The 22,069-nt window shown below is 30.3% G+C and overlaps 1 protein-coding gene across 20 annotated transcripts in view; it reads left to right on the forward strand.

The window, feature by feature from the left end:
- The window catches only part of tmod (tropomodulin), a 515,016-nt gene that overhangs the window by 197,255 nt on the left and 295,692 nt on the right, over positions 1-22,069 (forward strand). For 14 of the 20 annotated variants that reach the window (XR_013040456.1, XR_013040455.1, XR_013040454.1 and 11 more), the window contains exons 1-6: positions 20,084-20,241; positions 20,868-21,020; positions 21,102-21,269; positions 21,352-21,478; positions 21,554-21,774; positions 21,863-22,017. Coding sequence is in view for 16 of the 20 variants with exons in the window: in XM_076539657.1 (XP_076395772.1) it covers positions 20,895-21,020; positions 21,102-21,269; positions 21,352-21,478; positions 21,554-21,774; positions 21,863-22,017 (797 nt within the window). In the remaining 4 variants the exon portion in view is untranslated. Of the gene's footprint in view, positions 1-20,083; positions 20,242-20,867; positions 21,021-21,101; positions 21,270-21,351; positions 21,479-21,553; positions 21,775-21,862; positions 22,018-22,069 lie in introns of those variants that run through there. The other 6 variants (XM_012279167.2, XM_076539662.1, XM_076539659.1 and 3 more) reach the window with 1 other exon arrangement.

A 22,069-nucleotide genomic window follows, 5' to 3' on the forward strand; every position in this document is an offset into this window, starting at 1 on the left:
TACATTTCTAAATTTCCAAACTCATAAATTCCTTAATTCTTGAAATCCTAAATTCGTAAATTTCTAAATTCCTAACCTCGAAATTTAAAATTCGAAAAAGATCAAATTTTTCAAATTCCAAACCTGAAATCTGCAAATTTTTAATTTTTTCATAAACTTCATAGTATCACACACCTACCATATTCTACGAAAATCTATCAAAAGGGGACACGTATGTTGAAAGGATTGAGTAATGAAATAAATTTCTTTCTATAGAAATTAACGATTCACCAAAGCTATTTCTCGCCACAACATGCTACTCTCTTCGCAACCGCGTCGCTTGTCGTAGGTCAGCGATCTTCGATACGATCTTCCGGTGTTCATACGTGACTTATAAATATAGCTGGCGCGTTTTATCGGCGATCGAGCCGTACGGATCATTCCATGCGTATCGAGGCGCACCGTAGAACGCGGAAAACACGTTCCTCGCTACTTCGTTAATATCTCAGGTGTTCGTAAACATCTAAATATCATTTTTTTACGTTTTTATTCGACCAGTTAATTGCAGAATTTAGTTTCAAAAATCCCTCACAGGATACTTAACTATTACAAAGTAACATCAAGTATGCACGTCGAACAGATAATAATTATTTCTATCATTATGAAAAAGATAATGCAATATGAAGGAAAATTTAGACCGATAAAAAATTTATAGTTTTTTAATGTCACTCATGCTCAAGTAAAATTTTGCACTGACGAGTATACAGGGTGGCTCACCACATTTTGCCATCTAGATTTGCGTCATTATTATTACTCATAGCAAACAATGTTTCAGATGAAGTTGAATGGTTTTGAGAGGGGCATATGCTGGTGGAATATTTTTTTTGTAGGTGGACGTATAAAGGATATATGAAGTTCATTAATGTTTTTTTAAATGGAATCATATATTTTTTATTCTATCAGCTGATACTCCTTCATATTCTTTACAAAAAAATATTAAACTACTTATGTGAAAAATTATTAGTTTAGGAAATATTTTAATTTTAATGTCTATTTACAGAAAAGGTTCAATGTGACGACCATTTGCATTAGAACACTTTCTGAATCGAGAAATTAATGACGTACTAACATTCCGTACTGTATAATCTTTCTGCATGTGTAGCACTTTTCCTAGCTTCAAAATAAACTGATAACATGTCTATCTTTTCTTTTTTAGAATACTTCATTATGAAGTGATAATTCACCGTATCGTCGTATTCATCGTATTAGAGACGTAACAGAGACAAAATTTGACTGTTACCGCGTAACAAAAAAAAAACAAAAACTCACAATTCGTTTGGTGACACGTGACCTCTTAAAGTATGTAGAAAAACATTTGCTGTTCAGTTAGGGCAGTTTATAATATTGAGCAGAAAGTCACGATTTCCTAACAAGTTAGAATTAAAATATCTCCTAAACTAATGATTTTTTCACATAAATAGATTAATACGTTTTTGTAAAGAATATGAAGGAATATCAGTTGATGCAATAACAAATATATGATTCCATTTAAAAAAACATTAATTTTAAAAAACCTTCATATGTCCTTTACATGTCTACCTACAGGAAAAATATACCACCAGCATATGACCCCCTCAAAACCATTCAACTTCATCTAAAACATTGTTTGCTATGAGTAATAATAATGACGCAAATCTAGATGGCAAAATGTGGTGAGCCATCCTGTATAAGACACAAAATGAAACAAAATTATATAATTTGTTTAACATTTGCATACTGTGGAAAATATTTGGTGAATCAGATTTACTGTGATAAAGTAATTAACGTTTTCGTTCTGATGGAGTTATTCATTAGTATATTGCTAATGTAGAAACGGTAATTGCACCGCAAATCAGCACCTTGCTGCTGTGGTATTGGATAATTTATTGAATACAGTGGAGTCTTGCTATATGGTCCGGAAATAATTTCTAACAGCGAAGAAAAATGTGGAACAGATGATATCTGCGGAATTCTTTTATTGTTGCATTTAATTGCAAAAGCTTAGACTGTTAGCGGTGTACTTTACGAATTCCAAATTCATTAGTTTGAAATCTTAGTAGAAATCGTAGCTTTATCTTATAATTTGAAAACAAAACTTTGTAAATTTTAATATTTAAGAATTTTAATACTTTGATAATTTCTAAATTCTTTAATTATCTAATTTCGAAATATGCCAATAAACCAATAAACTTTTTTAAGAATTCCTCCTTTCGGAATTTGGTTTTAAGGACTTATGCATTTATAAATTATCATTCTGAAAATTTCAAAGTTCATAAATGACAGTACTTGCAAATTATTCAATTTAAATGTTCATTTTCAAAGTTTGCACATTTCACAATTTGGAAATTAATATAAACATTTCAATTTTTTCAAATTGATCGTTCCTAAATTTGATCGTTTTAAAACTTGACAGTTGGTGATTTTGAAAATTTGGAAACTCATATAGCAGTTTAAAAATTTGTAAATTTTAAAATTAGAGAAATGCTTATTTCTAAATTTTGCAAAATTTAAAATTTCACTATTTTAAAATTTAAAGATCCCTAAATTTGTAAATCTTTAAATTAAAAAATTTGAGAATTTCCTCAATTTTTAATTTTGCAAATTTAGAAATTTGTGCATTTCCAAGTTTATAATTTAAAAATTCGTAAATTTCAAACATCTAAAAGTTTATGAATTTCAAAACTTTGCTATTCATGAATTCGAAAATGTGCAAATGTCTAAATTTAAACGTTTCAAATTAAAAAATCTGAAAATGGGAGAATATCTTCATTTTTAAATACCTGAATTTGAAAATTTGAGAGTTGATAAATTTTAACATTTCTGAAATAAAAAATTTCTAAACTTAAAATATTCTAAATTCCCTAATAAGGAAATAAGAAGATTGATAAATTGATGAATCTTTAATTCTCTAAATAAATTAATAAATTTCTAAGTTCCATGATAGTTAAGCTTGAAAATTTAGAAATATCTACGTTCCTTTGAAAATCCGCATGCAATAATGGTTTTGCGGTCATTGAGTAGGTTTGGTTTGACCCTGCATAACAGAAAATGGTTTTCTCTTTCTCTTCGGAAGTAAATCAGTTCACACGATGCTTTTACACTAATCCAGTTGTCTTCGTATTAAAAGGCCAACACAATGACCCAGATCGTGGAACCCAGAATCGATACACTTTCACGATTACGAGACCTTTGCGTACGTTCAGGAGGCCAAATAGGTTCAATTGTCGAGCAGTTGGCGGGTCGCCAATCAGGATCTGTTTAAACCTTTCAGAATTATTGTTGAAAGCTGGTACCAATTGCGATGGGAGTTTCTCGTAAAATCGTGCAAGTTAAACAAACCTCGCGTTGCTTCTCGATACACGTTGCGTAATGCTTTCGACGAAAATAGTTGTCGATGTCGCGTTCAATAAATCTTTCTTGGTAATTTATATAACTAACAGTGTAACCATTTGTTGGTAAGAGAAAACCTAGATGAATCGTACCATTTTGTTTGCGACCATTTGAACAATTGTAACTTTGTTGTAAAATTGCTAACTTTCGTCGTGTAATTGTTATTTGATTGATGGTGGTTTATTTATCATGAAATAAGCAATTGATAATTTTATATTAAATACTGTTATGACTAGGTATTAGCGTTGAATTTTTCTTGTTTATTTTTTATTGTTGTTATACTTTTATTACGTTATTCTGTAAACTCTATGATTATTCTATGAAGGATGAGCTAAGAAAAAACTAATATTTTTTATTATTTTTAAACTTTAGTTAAAAATAACTAAAAAATTTTTTCTTAAATACCTCTTGTACTTTTGTCATATTTCATAATAAAATATTTTTTATCACAATTTCTTATATTTTTGATAGTTTTTATATTTCTTATCACTTGTGTGCTTTTATATTTTTTCTATATTGTTTTTTCTGATTACATTCCAATTCGTATAAAATGTTTGCTTAGCATGTCCTATTGAATACTGCTACTCTTTTATATTAAAAAATTAAGAAATTTAATATTAAGGACTGTGTCACTTTCGCCTTAACATTAAATATTCCTTCAGTTAAATAGATCAATAACAAAATTATCAAAATAAGTATGTACTATAAAAAAGTTGTTACATTAAACAAATAAGTTAAATTGCATTTTGTAGAGAACGTTTAAATTTTCAGTAAATAATGTTACATAATTAATAATACATAACAGTCACTCTTATGTACCAATAGTACATTAATACATAATATCGTTACGTATTTCAATGTGTATAACAGTTACAAAAGAATTAAAAATTTCTATTTCGGAATTTATCAAAAGTTCCATGTTAACTTCCTATCTTTGCATTAGGAAATAAGTAAAAGTGTATAGTATAAAACTGAAAATTTTTGTAATGTGTTATCTCTAAGTAAAACTAGCTTTACCAGTTCGCCACGTGTTTCTGTATAACGGAAGCTCTGTATCTTATCCGCATGTAAATTTCGTGTCAACTTCATTTCAATGCAAACGGAATGTTGGGGAAAAGAAAAGTGGACCAGAAACAAAAAATGTTACTTTCACGTGTTACGTATCCTAATTGAGTGTCTTTCGTTTCTATAGAATTGTTATGTTATGGAGAATAGAGTCCGTTCAACGAATGATGGGTAGCTGCACCCATGAGGACGCAAATTAGAAACGTAAATTTTTAAACTACCAAACTTTTCAATTATTGAATTTCCAAACTTTTACATTACCAGAGTAAAAACCAAAATTTTTAAATAAAATATATTTTGACACTTTAATTTTAATAATTGAATTTTCAACTGTGATATCAATTATCAAAACACATGTTAAATATACCTTTCTTTGACATGTATACTGCGTTATTTATACAAAATTAATGAATATATAATTTATATAATATCATAATAAAGTTACATGTAATATATGTAATATTATTTATTATATTAAAATATAATTTTTATTATATTAATATAATAAATTGTGTATGTAATATAATTTATTACATATGTAATATAATTTATTACATACACTACATGCGTGTATGTATGTAATGTAATTTATTACATAAAATTATATACGTAGATACATTTTTTAGATACATTAGAGTAGATACATTAAAGTTTTTAAAAATTTAATATAGTTTTAAACCTAAAATATAATTTGTTGAATGTGAACAAATATTATTTTCTATGAGGTATTAATTATATCCTCGTAACAAAACGTTTTTACTATAAAATAATGATAACCAACTCTATGTGCCATTTCTCTTTACTGTTTTCAAATTATTATTTTAGAAAGTACATATATAATTTCAACTTTTTGACAAATAACAGTCTCAGCATATATGTTTACATATTAACCTTGTAAACAACGTTTGTTAGGGATATAAACAACAAAACGAATAACGAACTCAAGGAATTAATTAATTAATATTTATTGGCAAAATCAAATCGAATAATTTACAATGCAGAACAAAACGAAATTGCAAAACAGTATCAAATATAATATTAAGGCAACTCAAAAGCGTATCTTTATTTGTTAATAATAATTTACAACGAAGTAACGAATTGTATCGAGGAGCGAACGAAATGGACTGAGCGAAAGGACGGTCATCGAAAGAATTCTCGCAATAGATAAGCCGTAGCGGCCCGAGCCCCGCGCTATCACGTGGCCCTTCCCCCACTCCGGCCTATACAATTGCGAATACCTGGCGGCTTTGCTCTTAGGACCAGCCTGAACGTCTCGGAAAAATTACCAATGCAATTTTTCCGTCCGCGGACCCTCGCCAGATGCAAAGCATCGTCGAAATCGGGGTCGATGGAGGCCTCAGGGGTCCGTCGAAAAACGTCCCCCCTAGCCACGGCCTGAACGGCCCCAGGTTCGCAAAAGCGTCCCTGTGCACGCAAAGAGATCACCGTCCAGGTAGCCAATTAAACGCGAATTTACCAATATTCTGCCTTTCTCTCAAGTTTTTCATTCGCTCCTTTACATGGCTTTCGAACTTAATAATAATGCAAAAGGGTGCACAAATGCATAATAACTGAAATAGCTTTTCTTCTCATAACAAATAATTAACACAACGCAGATAAAGAAAATATTTTCAATGATTAAACTAAATTTATAATTTTTGCATTTCTACACGTAACAACGTTTTTGATTTCAACAACGAAATTAAAGTTCAACTTCTTTACCTGTACCTTTTTGTGTTATCATTCATACTATGTATAGTAAGGAGGTCATTAACTCTTTGCTTAATTAAAATAAGTCGCAGTTCGTTTAATCGTCTCGAAAATATGCGATGATAGACTCACGGTACATCCTGCATCATTAATTCCCTTTGCTCGATGAAACCTTGAACGTATGCAGTATCTTTGAGTTTCGTTTGCAAATGTAACGGTCATTAAAGTCCATGCACCGTGACGGTTTAACAACGGTTCTTCTGTTGCTGAACGAGGAATTTCTAACCTAGCAATAGTTTAACCCAGTGATTCCCATAGCAGAAGTATTTGGATCCAGAATGGGCTAATTGTGTTACAATATGATTTCTAACTAAAAGCAAGATTATAATGCGATCATTAATATCTTTAATTGCAGCGAAGATTAATAGCAAAAAATAGGATAAAACTGTATTTTAATAACTAACGTTGTTAGTTTGCTGAATTGTTTTCTTAGAACAAATTTTATAATAGAATATAATGTGATTTTTATGTATTAATGGGATTATTAGGGTTATACTCTAAAATATTGTTAGGACGCGTTAATATTCTGTTCCGCATGTTAAGGAATGAACATAGATTGAATTTTATTACATTTGTATTGCATAATTTTAATTATATAAAAATACTTTTACTATATTTTTATTGTATACATTTTATTACATTAGTACTTGTATTCTATTTTTTAAATTAAATATATTAATTTTTGATTACATATATATATTTTTTTAAAGAGTGCTACCGCATATTATTATTTTGAATGATGATACACACACCTGCTGATCCATAACCTGATTCTTAATCAATTCAAGAGCAAACTTGTCAACAAATTACATACCGAAAACGCAGAAGAAGTTTTAAAATTATAATATGTCAAAGAGAATACCATATTCATTTTCTTGAAAACATACAAAATTCAAGAGCTGCAACCGATTTCTATGACTTAATTAAAAAATAATACCACAGATTTAATTGAAAATATAATACCATATTTTAATCGAAAATATAATGCTATATACATAGTAGCCTTATGGAAATGAACAAAGTAAAATTTGTTTGATCAAATGAGCATTGTTATAACGATAGTACCGTGTTGAAAATGAATAATTGTGCAATGTGGAAGACAACTGGTGGGTACAAACGGAAATGAAATGATGTAGGAAGTCTGATATGATTTCATGGCATAAAAATACCGCAAAACACTACTTATGTTATACTAATTTGAATGTAAAAGAGTAAAATAGCTGGTTGGCGGTTGCTGCAAACAATAACCAGTTTTGAAGCATAGAAAATTGGGTACGATATGCTGACATAAAAGTATTTGAAAATGGTGTATATGATATATCAATTTCAAGCTTAAAATTCAGTGAAAATAGTTGTAGCTTCTATTAATTGTTTTAGCATAAGCTGCATAAAATTATAGTAATAGGTGCTCGTTATAACAATGATCAGTTTTAAAACATACATATAGCACTATACGTGATTTCATGACATAAAAGTATTACAAAATAGCACTTATGACATATCAATCTAAAGCCTGAAATTTAATGAAAATAGGTACAAATATCTTTTATTCACAATTTTTAATATAAAATAACTATTTACCAATTATATTATATAATAGCTTCTTTTAAAAAATTTAAATTCTGACATGATTTAATGACATAAGGTGAATTGGGGTAAGTTGGTAACCGGGGCAAGTGCGTATACAGACTATTTTTATTGCAATATGAGCGAAATTTCTCTATTTAGTATGTTTTTGTTTCCTTGTTTTGTTTTACAATATCCCCTTTTATATTTCAGCTAAGAGTACTTGTTTGCAGTATAGAGTATTTGCATAATGCAGTAAAAAGCATTTTATAGCAGATTTGTTAATAATTCTGCTCTTACCCCATTGCACGTGAAATAAAGTTTCAAAGTATTTAACTTCAAATTACGCTCTTATCCCATTTTCGAGAAAAGTGAAGATTAGTTGACATTTTAAACAATTTCCTATCAAAATCAAAATATACAAGGAAAATTATTGCCCTGGTTAATATTAATTAAATGGTAGTAATTGTGCAAAGCGTTCGATATCGACAGCGTTAAGAATTTACATAGCAGACTGAAAATACTTACGTTTAAATACCAACTTTACAAAAACCAGTCTGCACTTACCCCACTTCACCTTAAAAGTATCAAAAAATAACACTTTTAACAATTTAAGGCTCAAAATTTGCTAAAATTTCTTTAAAACTATTGTTTTAAATTAGCAAGGAGGTATATTACTTAATTAACATATTAATACCTCATTTTTCATTATTTACAAATGACATACGAATTTCGTGTAAGCATCAAATCATAAATAATGAAAATACTAAATATTCAAGGACATTACTAACATACATCTGCTAACAGTTCAGACATGTCTAAATTTGTAGATTTAAAATTCTTGTTTCATTTCAAAAAGAGAAATCTCTATAAAAGTGCAATGCATTCATACAAGATAAATGATACCACTGATACACATGATTTGTCGTATAAAATGAATAAGTCACAAAAGATAAAATATTTTATTTTAGCGTGACAAAATGTCAGTTGTTACAATAACGCGATAAAAGTGACGGGTTCGCTCTGAATCTCGTAATTAGTTTCAAACACGAACAGTTACTCCGTTATGGGAAGGGAACAGCGAAAGAGTCAAGTGTCCGATTTCTAGGATCGGAAATTCGAGTCGATCACGAGCTACGTAATACGTGGAGAAACTGTAACGATCGTATACTACAAGCGATTCACTAGGATCGACAGAATAACGGAATAAAATGATGTATGATCGTATGCTTATTAACGTCACCGTTAGACGTGTCTGGAAATGACAGTAATTGAGATTAGGAACAATTTCAAAGTACCTGAACGTGAGATTAGTAGAAAACGCTTTAGCTAGCATTTCTTGGTATTCAGTTGGTTCTGCATATATGTATTTCATGGGACGTTAGACTTTTTGAAGTTTAGCACTGTGAAATCGTGGGATTTTTGAGACATCTTTAGATTTCAGAAAGATAAAACTTTCAAATTTTTCTGTGGTAATTTGGAATTTTGGAAATATGGTATTCTATACCGAATTTTAGAATTCTTGAATATTCAATTTTTAATTTGGATATTTTGGAATTTTGAAATTTTATAATCTTGGAATATTGGATGATTTGAATATTAGAATTTTAGAAATTCAGGATTTTAGGATTTTGGGATTTTGGAATTTTAGGATTTTAGAATTTCCAGATTTTCAAATTTTCAAATTTTCGAATTTTCGAAATTCAGAATTTTAGAATTTCACAGATTTTTAAATTTCAGAATTTTAGAATTTCACAGATTTTTAAACGTAAAGTGTTAAAACATTGTGAAGTAGATCTCGATCCATAAGAATTTGGAAAGCTCATTCCCAAAGAAACTAAGGACACAAAGGAATAATGATTTCGCTTATTATAATATTCGAGAGTTACACTCATTCGTCTAAACTTGAAGACGTTTTTGTTTTTAACAAGAAATATTACTTTCCCAAGTAAACGAAACGTTTACATTGGAATAATCAGGTTAATAGATACTCCTTCCTCAACATCACCAGTTTTTCTAGGGAATTTAACCGTACTCCATGCTATACATTGACATAGCACTTATAACTCTAACTTTCGATTCAAAATGAATTTTTGACATTTTTTTAATGAAATTTAATTTTCTTTTTTGCGAATAATTTGTCCTTTTTAAACAGGATCAAATAGTATAACTAATATTCTAAGAGTATAACTAATTTGTAATATCTTTGAAGTAAAAAATGTTAGTACAAGTAAAAGTAATAGGACTTACATGAAATGTATAACATAGCAAATAAAGATGTGTATTCAGAAAGTTATGCGAATAATAGTACGCAAAATGTTTACTCTCTTAGTTCAGGAATGAATACCTTCATTCATGCAGAATAAGCAAAGGAACATTACTTTATCACTTCATATAATCTGTACGTCCACTGACATTTGTAGCATTCAGCCTACAAGAAACACTATCTCCTCTTACAATCTTTTATTAAACTTCTGCTTACAGTAGAATATATCAAATTACAATTTCAAGTCGATTTAACTCTGCACAAAATTTCATTAGCAATTCAGTTAAAATAAAATTTAATTGTAGCTGGTGTGCAACGAATTCGTAAGGTCGGCACGAAGGACATTTTTGATCACTTTCGATCTCTGGTGCACACCATGCTGTATCTAAAAAGGCAAGGAACATAATCTTGATACCTACTTTTGATACCTGGCAGTACACGAAATCAGATACACTGGTGTCTGTTATTAGAAACCCGCCTCTTATTAATTAACCTTTGCCTTTACAGTTTTCATTATATTTTAAGTACCGTGACCTATAACTTATGAACGGAAGCGTGCATCACTTGCGACTACCTCGTAATTTCATGTAAACATTGTACATATACTTCTACAGGATGTGTGATATTTATAGTAAGCAATCTCTCATCCTCTCTCAATATAAGTTTTTCTAATCAATTAAACGGGTTCTCCTGTCACAACATTGCAGATTAACTTGCAGATAGGATTATACGTGGGCGGTGAATAATCTAGCAATCATCGTCGATGATTGTTCCCAAGGATATCATTGATCCTCAATAACGCATAGTACATAATAATATTGAGAAGGTCTCCGCGGGATAGGGTGTAGAAATCGATTCCAATCTTGGATGTGTTTACTTGAAAGCGCAATGATTGCTGCACCTTCTCGATTAGCTCTGAAATCCTCGAGAGAACAAGTTTCGTAACTTCTTGTCTGACCATAGAAGACCTTTGCCACAACTCGTGTTGTCCCTCTTCATCGAAACTCGCCGGTAAATTTTGTTAATTGAGTGTTATGTTAGTGGACACGTGCTTGGAGTTGGTCCGATGAAAGTTCTCTTCGTGTACCAAGTTGTTATTGCGCTCGCGACAACTTGTTTCTTATTTAACGCTGTGATAATTGCAATTCACGATAAGAAGCTGTATCACGAATTTTATTACATTTTCTACGTAACAAATCTATTCACTTTCAATTTTTAATTCATTTTCAATTTATAATTTATTATTATCGTTATTATTACTACGATAGAAAGTTATATTAGTCAACTTGTGTTATGTAGTTTGATTATTTTCATTACAATTGTGATTATATTTATAATGTACTCTTTTAATATTGTGATGTGTATTACAATTACAATAATTGTAAAACAAATTATATTTGGTCTTTAAGGAGAAAATATATTATTTCAGAAAGAATTTAAGAAATTTTGAAACCATGTATAAATGTATATTATGGAGATTTTGGAGTAACAGTAATTTTTGTGTAAATGTATAAATAGTAATTACGCTTCAAAAATTGCTTTAATGTTAAATTATCAACTTATGAAGTCAATTTATGAGTCGTTAATCAATCGTCTACGACTGTAACTTTTAATGACAAATTCTGCAATATTATTTTTCCAGTACAAAAAAGCCTACCATCCAAAAATTTGTGTATCTAATTCAAACCGTTATTGTATGCATTTTGTTCGTTTTTCATCCGTTGATATAAAGAGTGAAGAGCTATAATTGCAACTACATGACAGCAGTCATGAAAATGTTGGTAATTAAAAGTGAAAATAAGTGAAACGTAAAGAGAAGAAGGAATAAACGTCACGAATGATATAGTTTCACTTAAACTTAACGTTTTCGCTGCGACACTGAAAAGGAACACACTTTGTACGTGAGTAACAGTCGGTGAAAATGGTGCCGTCAATTAACGCAGCAGGTCATTTACGTCTCTTCTCCGGTGAAGCTTCGTTAATTAATCAGTCGAAAATGTATCAAAAGCGTTCCCTGGAAACCGAGTGCAGCTTCTTTTCGAATTCCTTTATGCACGATACCGCGAATCCCTGGTTCGTCTGGTTGAAACACCGGCTTTGTGGCGATGTTAGGCGCTTTTGAGGAAACACGAGGCCCTAATTGCGTGCACAGCCCATTAGCGCTTCACCAGCCGGCAAAAGCGCTTCTTCTTCGAAAATTTAATTATTGATTGTTAATTCGGCCCAATTTCGAAATACCACGCTTGTTTGGGAAAAGTAGTTTGTCGAATGGGAATAGAAGTGTCGAAATTGATAATGAGGTTGAAATCAGTTTATCGATACTTGTTATTGATTCAGCAAATGAGTTAATGAGGGTGGGAATATTCTTTGACCTAGATTTTTTGAAATGTTAAGTATACGCAATATTTATTGCAAAGGAAATAACACATATTAAGAAATTTTAAACGTTTAATGGCCGACATTTTGATATTAGTATCCTCCTTTTCTGTGTAACATTGATCATTTATTTCAATTTTTATTTTTTTTTTTTGTACTAAATACTTTTTAACGTCGTTATTATTTTTTTATAATATAAAATTTTTTCTATTGTTCTTTTTTTTAATATAAAACATTTGGTTTTTATTATTACTTCTTTGTAATATCGAACATTTCGTGTTCATAAAAAAAATATTACTTTTTTTCAATGGCAATTTTGATTAACAAAGAAAAATTCGACCTGATACATATTTTTTAATTAAGCTGTAATTCTATATTTCAATAGTTCAGCATAATTCTTGAGCGTAATACTAAATTAAATTTAATTAAATGTAATAAACCCTTATTTCAATTAAGAGAAACTACATATACATAATTATGATTTACATTATTGTTGAAGGCGAGGAGATCCGTGGACGAATAGTGTCGTAATTAATTATATGCAAAGCACAAAAAACTATTTATTTAAGAACGATACAAAATACAGTCAGAATTACGTGAGAAGAATATTAGAGAACAAAATTGAATCGAAACATGCGAACACAAAAAGGAACGAACAATGATGATTAATATCGCTAGATGGAGACAAATGTTAATGCTAATTCGTGTATCGCTTTTATATTGCTTTTATCTCCAATAATTATTTCATATTAACATAATTCTCATTCTCACTTGTACCAAACTACTGTACTTATCTTTTTATTTCAACTAAAATAAAACATAATAAGTCGAATTGGATTTAATTATGCAAACATCAAGTAACATTTGCAAATAAGTGTCATCAATAATTTTTAAACATTTTCCACAAACTTCACGATTCATAAATAAATAAAATTCGTAATACTGAATGGTCGTGACCAAATCTCGAGATCGGGTGTCCAAGTTTAACCATTCGATAAATAGTTGGGCGTTCAATTTTTCTATTGTACAGTTTTCTGGACGAGAGTCAAAATACTCGCTTTGTTTCCGTTATTATTAGAAACGGTAACGGTAGCATCCAAATGCTGTGTGAAACGGGACAGTTTTTCTGACTCGATACTCATGAAAGAATGATCCTACAGTGTTTTTGTTTCTTCCATTTTTCTTTCAAGAGATTTCACGGAGACTCTCAACATGCCCGTTACACAGCATGAAATTATTGCAGCTATGATACGTCTAGACGGAAAACGATTCACCTTTTTTTCGTGGCCGTGAAAGTAAGCCGAGCGGTTTTCATTCGGCCACGCAGAAATAAACCTGCCAGGAAGCCGTACAAATTAATTAGCAGCCAGATTTCTCGCAAGCAGCGAGAGCGTATGCATGCTATTTGGAACACTGAAAGTTTCATTCTAACACAATGATCAGACAACAACGTCGTAGCTGATAAAGAAGTTAACACCTTCGCATCGGACTCAATGATACTGAAAGTTTAATTTAGATAGATAACAGAGCTATTAAGAGGAAAATATTGGCAATAAAATTATATTAAAAATGCGAAATAGTAAATTGACATATTATGCGATTTTATGAGACATAGGTTGTTTTTTCATATCTTTTTGAGCAGATTTAATTTTTTTCATTTTGGTGCATTAAAGAATATTTTTCCATCGTATAAGAGTTTCACGCGATATATCGCTGTTTAGTAGTAATAAAAGCACAATTGCAAAATTACATATTTTGGACGTAATAAAAAATTTAGTTGTAAATTTTGGACGAGAGGCTATATTTATGTTTTTCAAAATAATAAATGAAATTTATTAATCCTTATTATTAATAATTACACGTGATTATCGAATAAATATAAATATAATATACGTGATAAAAATAGAAACATAATGACTTGTATTGAAGTTTTGTTTAACAAAAACAAATTAACAATTTGTTGACAAATTAACAAACTGATTAGTAATTTGTAGAAAAATGTGGTTGTGTTAAATCCTTGAATAACTTACATTTACACTTACATGATTTCCAAAATAAATTATTGAGGTTACAACAACAAATGATTAATAATTCTTATCATATAACTTGAAACTAAACATATTCATTTATTCATTTTAAATATATTATGAATTTTTAAATATTCATGATGAATTTATAAAATGTAAATTAGTAAATCTGTTATGGCCATACATTTTCTTTTTCACTGTCCTAATTGTGTGCAATGAAGATAATTGCGCACTGCAGCGCAATTATGTAAAAATTCGTTTACGATATTGAAATATAAATTGGGGTAACATAATTTAATACAAAAACTTATCTTTCTTTTAAAAATAATTAAACAGCACGTGCTAAAAAATTAATAACATCGATGTCAGTTGAACATTCTTTTATATCAGAAAATAAACCAGATAGCAAGCTTAGTATGTTTAATGATTAATATTGCATTACTCATAGCTGTTTGTGCTGCAATAATCAATGACATAATTGATATTCTTGATTGCATTGTTTTTATATTACCTGATCACGGAGTAATGGGTAATATTTGCATTGAAAGAAGAAAGTGTGTTTAATAGAATGTTTGTTTTCTGTTGCATCATGTTCATGAAAAGAATGTGGTATATCCATCATCGTCAGAGTTGCACAATTCTTAAGTTATTATCTGCAAAAATGTTTAGAAAATAGCACTGAGATGCGTTTGTCAAGGATTTCTGATTTCCTTGTTTTTTATAAAATATTTTCTATTTCATAACATCATTATTTTATTACACTAATAAAACGAGGTACTAGTTACATTACATTTCTTCTTAAATTTATATTAATATAAAACTATTAGCAGATATTTATATAATTGAAATTATATTGATGACTGAAAATACTGTTTTTAAAAGTAACTTTTTACAAATTTTTAGCAAAACCTCATTCAAAAATTTATAATCAAATTCTGGTTTCAGAAGGTTGTATTTCTTAACACTATTCCTACCGACACTTCACGTATACCTATTCCTACCGCGACCGGTCAAATGACCGGTCTTTAGCACAACTTATATTTTTTAATATAGGATGAAAATAATAGCCAATTTAATAATATAAAAATATAGTTTCTTTTATTTAGAAGTATATACTATGTACTTTATTCGTTTTCACCACATTTTTTACAAATAGGCCTCTCGATTGTACAATTTTTCACATACATACTTTTTACATTGCAGACCAATTTTATTGGTTTTATTATCTTTGCAATATCTAATTTGACATGTTTTACGTTTTTCTGCACTGTCATTTTCAATATCAAAAATTTCCTGATTATTTTCGGTACATTCTTCATCAATATCATTTATTTTTTCTAATAATGAATTTACACTCTTCAAACTTGACATTTGGCAAATGAATATTCAACTGAAAATAAATTTTATTCAAAATAAAAACTAAAATGTATAAATGTAAATCCAAATACATAAACAAACGAATAAAAGATAAAATGTGAAACTTACGGCGAAGTACTGATGATTTTGTCTAGTTTTTTGGAAATGACACTTATAACACATAAAACAACACTTATAACAACATAAAATACAGGTAGAATAATAATAGAATAGAAATACATAATAATAAAAAACTGCTGAATATACTTCTTGTGACTTTGACGTACTGATGTTCTATGTTCGCGTCGCAAGAGTTTATTGATTTCAATTCATCAAAAAACGTTTGGCCGTCCCCTTCGGCTAAAATTTTATTTATTTTATAATCATAGTAAATGAGACAGTGTTAGAAAATTTTAAGTTCTTGACTGCGTCGAATACCAATCAGGCAAATAAATACCGCGAGACCGATAGCCGAGCAAAAACTATATACATTTGGAAGGGCCGTAAAGCAGTTCCTGGAAGGCACTTTTTGGATTATGTCATGCTAAAACTGCATTACCTTTCGTTTGTAACGTATTTATAAGTTCGGAATTGAGCCTCTGAGAAAATACTGTTACAAAAAGGTATAAATCGTTCTACCGGTCAAATGACCGGTCGTGGTAGGTAAGACAGACTACTAATTTTTCTCAAAAAATAAACAATAAAAAACGAAATAAATATTGAAAAAAGTATTATATGCATGTTTCAGGAAAAGTCATAAAGTTTAAAGGCGTTTCAATTACGTTCAATACAGGAAATTCTAATTGAAATTTTGAAAACGGTCATTTGACCGGTCGCGGTAGGAATAGTGTTAAAAATATTATAACTATATATACTAGTAATAATTTTTAAACTCTATAATATTAATGCTATAAAAATATCCATGAAACCAAATTTACTTATAACATGTACTAAATATTAACATAATTTTTAATATAATGTTACATATAATAGATTTCAAGAATTAACAGAATATAAAATATGAACTGAAATTAATGAATATGTTTAGCACGCGAGTACAAAAAAAAAACGCAAGGATAAATAAACGATAATTGCAAAAAATTGCAACATTTTGAAAATTCATCACAAAATATTGTAATTACAAAAAAACAAACTGCCATTTATTTATCTTTGACAAAATACAAGAATTTCATAGTATATATTATCACTAAAACTACTAAAGCGGTTAAATAACTGTTTTACAAGTTATTTATTTTATGTTACAAAATTTGTTAAGGTAATTTCTTAGAAATCTGTATTGATCTTCATAAGAATTAAAGTGTATATTAATTTATGTTTTATCATTTGTTTATTTATTTTTCAACTTCATTTTTAATTTTGAAGTAACTGGATTATACGCCGGTAGGCATAGTGTTATTTTACGTTGCATATTTGCAACAGTATGCACCGATTAAAAATAGGTCTATAAGTAAAATTCGAATATCGGAATGCCGTGTTTCTTGCATCTCGTGGCTCGGTGTTGATTCGTCCATATAAAATTAAGTACAATTTGACTTTATTTGCATTTCTCCCCAAAATAAAATGAATCAAGAATAAAATAAAAAATATATTAATAAAGATTCAAGTAATCTTTTATCGCACTTTAAAATTTCACCAATAAAAATGCTTAACGTTAATAAAAATGCATGCAATAAGAGCTAAAAATAAAAAAGTTGAGCAGTCAGTTTTATTATAACATTATGTATCACTCTCCACGTTCATTTTTACCTCCTTTGCAGTCTATTGAAAGCAAAAGCGAGTAATAAGATTCGTCAAATACCTACGTAGAAAAGTATTATAATCAAATATTCGAATTAACCGAACTATTCAAATTTGTACAACTGTAGTTAATATAAAAAATCCGCGTGACGAATTCGCAATGCGCGCGAAATGGGTGAACTTTCAAAAACGACATCTGGCCTCCATCATCTCTTCATTAAAACTTTCCGAATTTTTTTGTCGTGTATTCATTTTGGGGTCATGTAATGAAACAAAGGACCCCTATAGGAGATAGAAGCAACAACATTGAGAGATTAAGTTCCCGTATTCTTGAGCGGAGAGGTATAATCGTTATTAATGCGGGCCTAGGTCACGGGCGACGGATCGTCTTTGGAGGCGGCTAGTTAGTTCGCGAGAAGGCCAGTGGCCGCGCTCGCGCTCACTATAAATAATCATGGCGCGGGGATGTCCAAGTATAGACCGTTGGGAGTATGCCAGCCTGCGAGGAGGCTTCAGCTATTTTTGAGGCTTTCGCCGCTACAAGCGCTACAAACGCGTGATAGACGCTCTCTAATCAAAACTGCACGACCGAAGAACGACAGAGATGTCCGCTCTGTCTTTTCTGACCGCGAACATCATCGGACCTGCGCAATGCTGTATCTCGAACATAACTCCCACCGGACGCACAAATTTTCCCCACTCTTTCCGCTTATGCCGATTGCCGGTCCTTCCGCGACCTTGGTCAGAATTGATTTATCAAGTTAATTATCTCGAGCAAAACTGACGGAAGTTCTGCGTGCATTTTGTCTCTTTCTCAAAATTGTTTTCTGTTATATGAAACATGTTTTGGCTAAGATTGAATAGCGCGATGTCGAGCTCTAACTGTAATACGATTGTCAAATCCTTATTAATCATTCTGATATAAATAGTGTCAGAAATAATAACGTCGTTGGCTAGTGGTTGGCGTATTTCATATATTATATTCGCATATTTGATCGGTATCGATATTATTGATGCTGTTCAATTCTAAATCGAAAACAGTTGGTCATAATATTGAGACATAATGAAATTTTGAGTATTTGATATCATTTATTGATATTGATTTTTTAATCAATATCAAATTAATGCTTGATTATTAGATCATTTGTATTGCCATTAGTTCCGAATCTTTGCAAATTTAGGTATAGATAAATTTTCAAATTTTTGAACTTAAAATTTCAAGAATTTGAAAATTTGAAAATTTGTAATTTTTCAATTTCAAAAATTAAGTAATTTAAACATTTAAGAAAAGGAAGGATTTAAAATGTTAAAATGTTAAACATTTTTTAATTTAGGAGGTTTGAAAGTTAAGTATTTCAACAGTTTGGAATTCGAAAATATAAGGACTGAAAATTTTTAAATATGAAATTTTTACGAAATTTATGGATTTGGAAATTTAAATATTTAAGAATTTAAAGATTTATGGGTAGAAGAATTTAATAATTTGATGACTTCGAAAATTGGGAAATTAGAGGAGTTTACAAAATTTGGGGAATTTTGAAAATTGTAAGAATTAAAAAATGTAGGAATTTGAGGATCTGAAAAAATTGAGAACTTGCAACTTGAGAGATGTAAAATTTGAAAATTTTAGTTTTAAAAAACTTAAATTAAAAAATTTCAGATGTAGAAATCCTGAAATTTAGGAATTTGGATAATTGAATGTTTGAAAATTTGTAACTTAGACTTTAAAAAATTTGTCAATATAGGAAATTTAAGTTTAGTAATATAAGAATTCAGAAAATTTGGAATTTGAAAATATAACTTTCAGAAATTTGAAAATTTAGTAGTTTAGAAATTTAAGAAAATATAGGAATTTTTGTATTCGAAAAGTTTGGAGTGTATGGAAATTTTAATACTTGCGAATGTTGAAAATATGTTTAAAAATTTGGATACTTCCTGTTACAGTTTTAATACTGCTTCACCCTATATCATAATTCATAAACTAACATCGTTATTGTTATAATGGCAATCCTAATACTAATTAGAAGTAAACTGCACTTACGGTTATATTATGAAATTATGAAAGAACTTTGTGTTAGTCAATATTTTCCAATGTAACAGAGTTTAAGTAAATACAGAAAAGACGTAGTATTTAACTTTCTGCAACTTGACAACCTCGTACATACATGGAAGTATTTTGAAATAACCGCCATGGGTACTACATCAACGTCAATACCTGCGCGACGCTAGACGCGCAGAAACTTTCTCCATGGGCGCATATACTTCATTCAATCTAACACCGCACAAGGTTGATGTCAAACTGTCCCAATGATGTTTGAATGAAAACTTCGTCTTTACTACAAATTGTAACTAATACTAATTAAATAAATGAATATCATAAAACCTATCCTGTATTAAATAGATATCACTAAATCCATTTAAAAATTGATGATTGGTTATCTCAACCTCCAATTTGATTCATTCTTTGTTCGAATATGGTATAAGCGTCAAAGGGCGCTGCCGCAATCAGCCGCAATCGGTGAACTGGTCAGTAAAGTGTGCGTCTGTCGTGAGAAGTGGGTGAGGTATTTGATTACGAGCGGTTCACCTAAATTTCTCATTCAGAAATTGTTATCAGTTTGTCTCATTGACGTAGACAGTTTGTCACGAGTAAGTTTCCAGTTAGACGTTTATATTTTGTGGGTCTTTGCAATTTTCTGTTCAGCGTGGGTTGCCGATTTGGCAGATGAGTTGTCAATGAAAATCGATCCCGAATTATGTGGGGCAAAGGGCATCAGCCGCATTGGACACTTGCCGAATTTAAATACAACTTGTCGATTTGCTGAACATTCGATTAGGAACACTGTCTACATTTGCTTCGAGCCGTAGTGATGAACGTGATGCGTGACGAAATGCCACACCATTGATTTTGCGCTTGAAAAAATACGATTCATTATACTTGTTTCAGTTTATGATCGTCATTACGTATCATTCATTTCATTTGTTTTGACTGCTCAAACGAATTTCATTTGTATTCGTTTGTTTGAATTTAAGGAGAGTGACATTGATCGTTTATAAGAAATCAGCAAAAATCAGAATAGTTTTTTTAACGTGTAGAATATATAGTGCTTTTTTTTGTTATTCAAATTTGTTAGAAAATTAACATAGTCTAATCTTGATAGAGAAAATTGATTAGTATCTTAGTTCCAGTATTGGTTAATTTATCTAACAGTTTGACTAACAAAATGTCACGAAGATACTCTGTAGTTGACCAAGAACCATGGGAACCTTTCCAGACTTCTGCATCAACCAAAACAACCACCATGACTACTGCAGCTAAATTATATGGCAAAGATCTGAGTGAATACGATGATGTTGATGTGGATGAATTATTGGCACAACTGACTCCAGAGGAAATTAATATGTTAGCCAAGGAAGTGGATCCCGACGTAAGAAACTTGCTATTATTGTATTTTGTTGATATAAGCAAGTAGCACTTAGTACATATGTATTTTGTAATATTCTTGTAGGACAGTTTTATGCCACCATCACAACGTTGTAGTTACGAATGTGACAAGAGTCCAACAGGACCGCTAAATCGTAAGAAACTAATTGAACACATCAACAAACAGGCTTTAGAGACACCAGATATACCAGAATTAAAGCCCTATGTTCCTGGTGTTATTAGAGGCAAGAAGGTATGTTTTATAAATATAAATTTCATTTATTACATGGACTAAATGTCTAGTATCCATATACATTATTACTGTTTCATTTTAGTGGGTTCCACCACCTCAAGAAACGGTAAAAGAAAAAGAAGCAGACGAACAAATTGCTATTGATCTTGGAGATGAATATGAGCATGCATTATCAAATGCTACTCAAGAAGAAATCATTGATCTTGCTGGTAATTATCATCTATAAAAGATTCGTATAACTATGGTTCTCAATATAATGTTTACTGCTTTATCCTTTTGGTTAGCTATTCTTGGATTCCATTCCATGATGAATCAAGACCAGTATCATGCCTCTCTGTTAAATTCTGGCCAGCCTGTTGGTTTGGGTTGGGATGGAATTACCAAAGCTAGTCAACCAAAACCTTATCCAATGGAACCACCTAACGATACAGATGTTGATGCTACTATTAAACAAGTTCGAGAAGATGATGTCTCATTGACTGATTTAAATTGGAATAACATTAAAGTAGGTATATGAAACGTTTACCAATATTTTCACTAATATACAGTTATAACACCAAGAAACATTTAATGTTATTTTGTTATACTTTAAGAACATATCCGACGAAAAATTCGTTCAGCTGTTCGAAGGACTGGAGATGAATACACATCTCGAATCATTAAGTTTAACGAACGTGGGACTTACCGATAAGACTGCACAAAGGTTGGCAGAAGCCTTAGAGAAGAATTCTACGCTCAGAGTACTCAAGTGAGTATAATATTTCATAGTATTTTTATCTCGGTACATAATACTACATGTT

This window comes from Megachile rotundata, chromosome 14 (genome assembly GCF_050947335.1).
Source record: "Megachile rotundata isolate GNS110a chromosome 14, iyMegRotu1, whole genome shotgun sequence".
NCBI classification, from domain to species: Eukaryota; Metazoa; Arthropoda; class Insecta; order Hymenoptera; family Megachilidae; genus Megachile; species Megachile rotundata.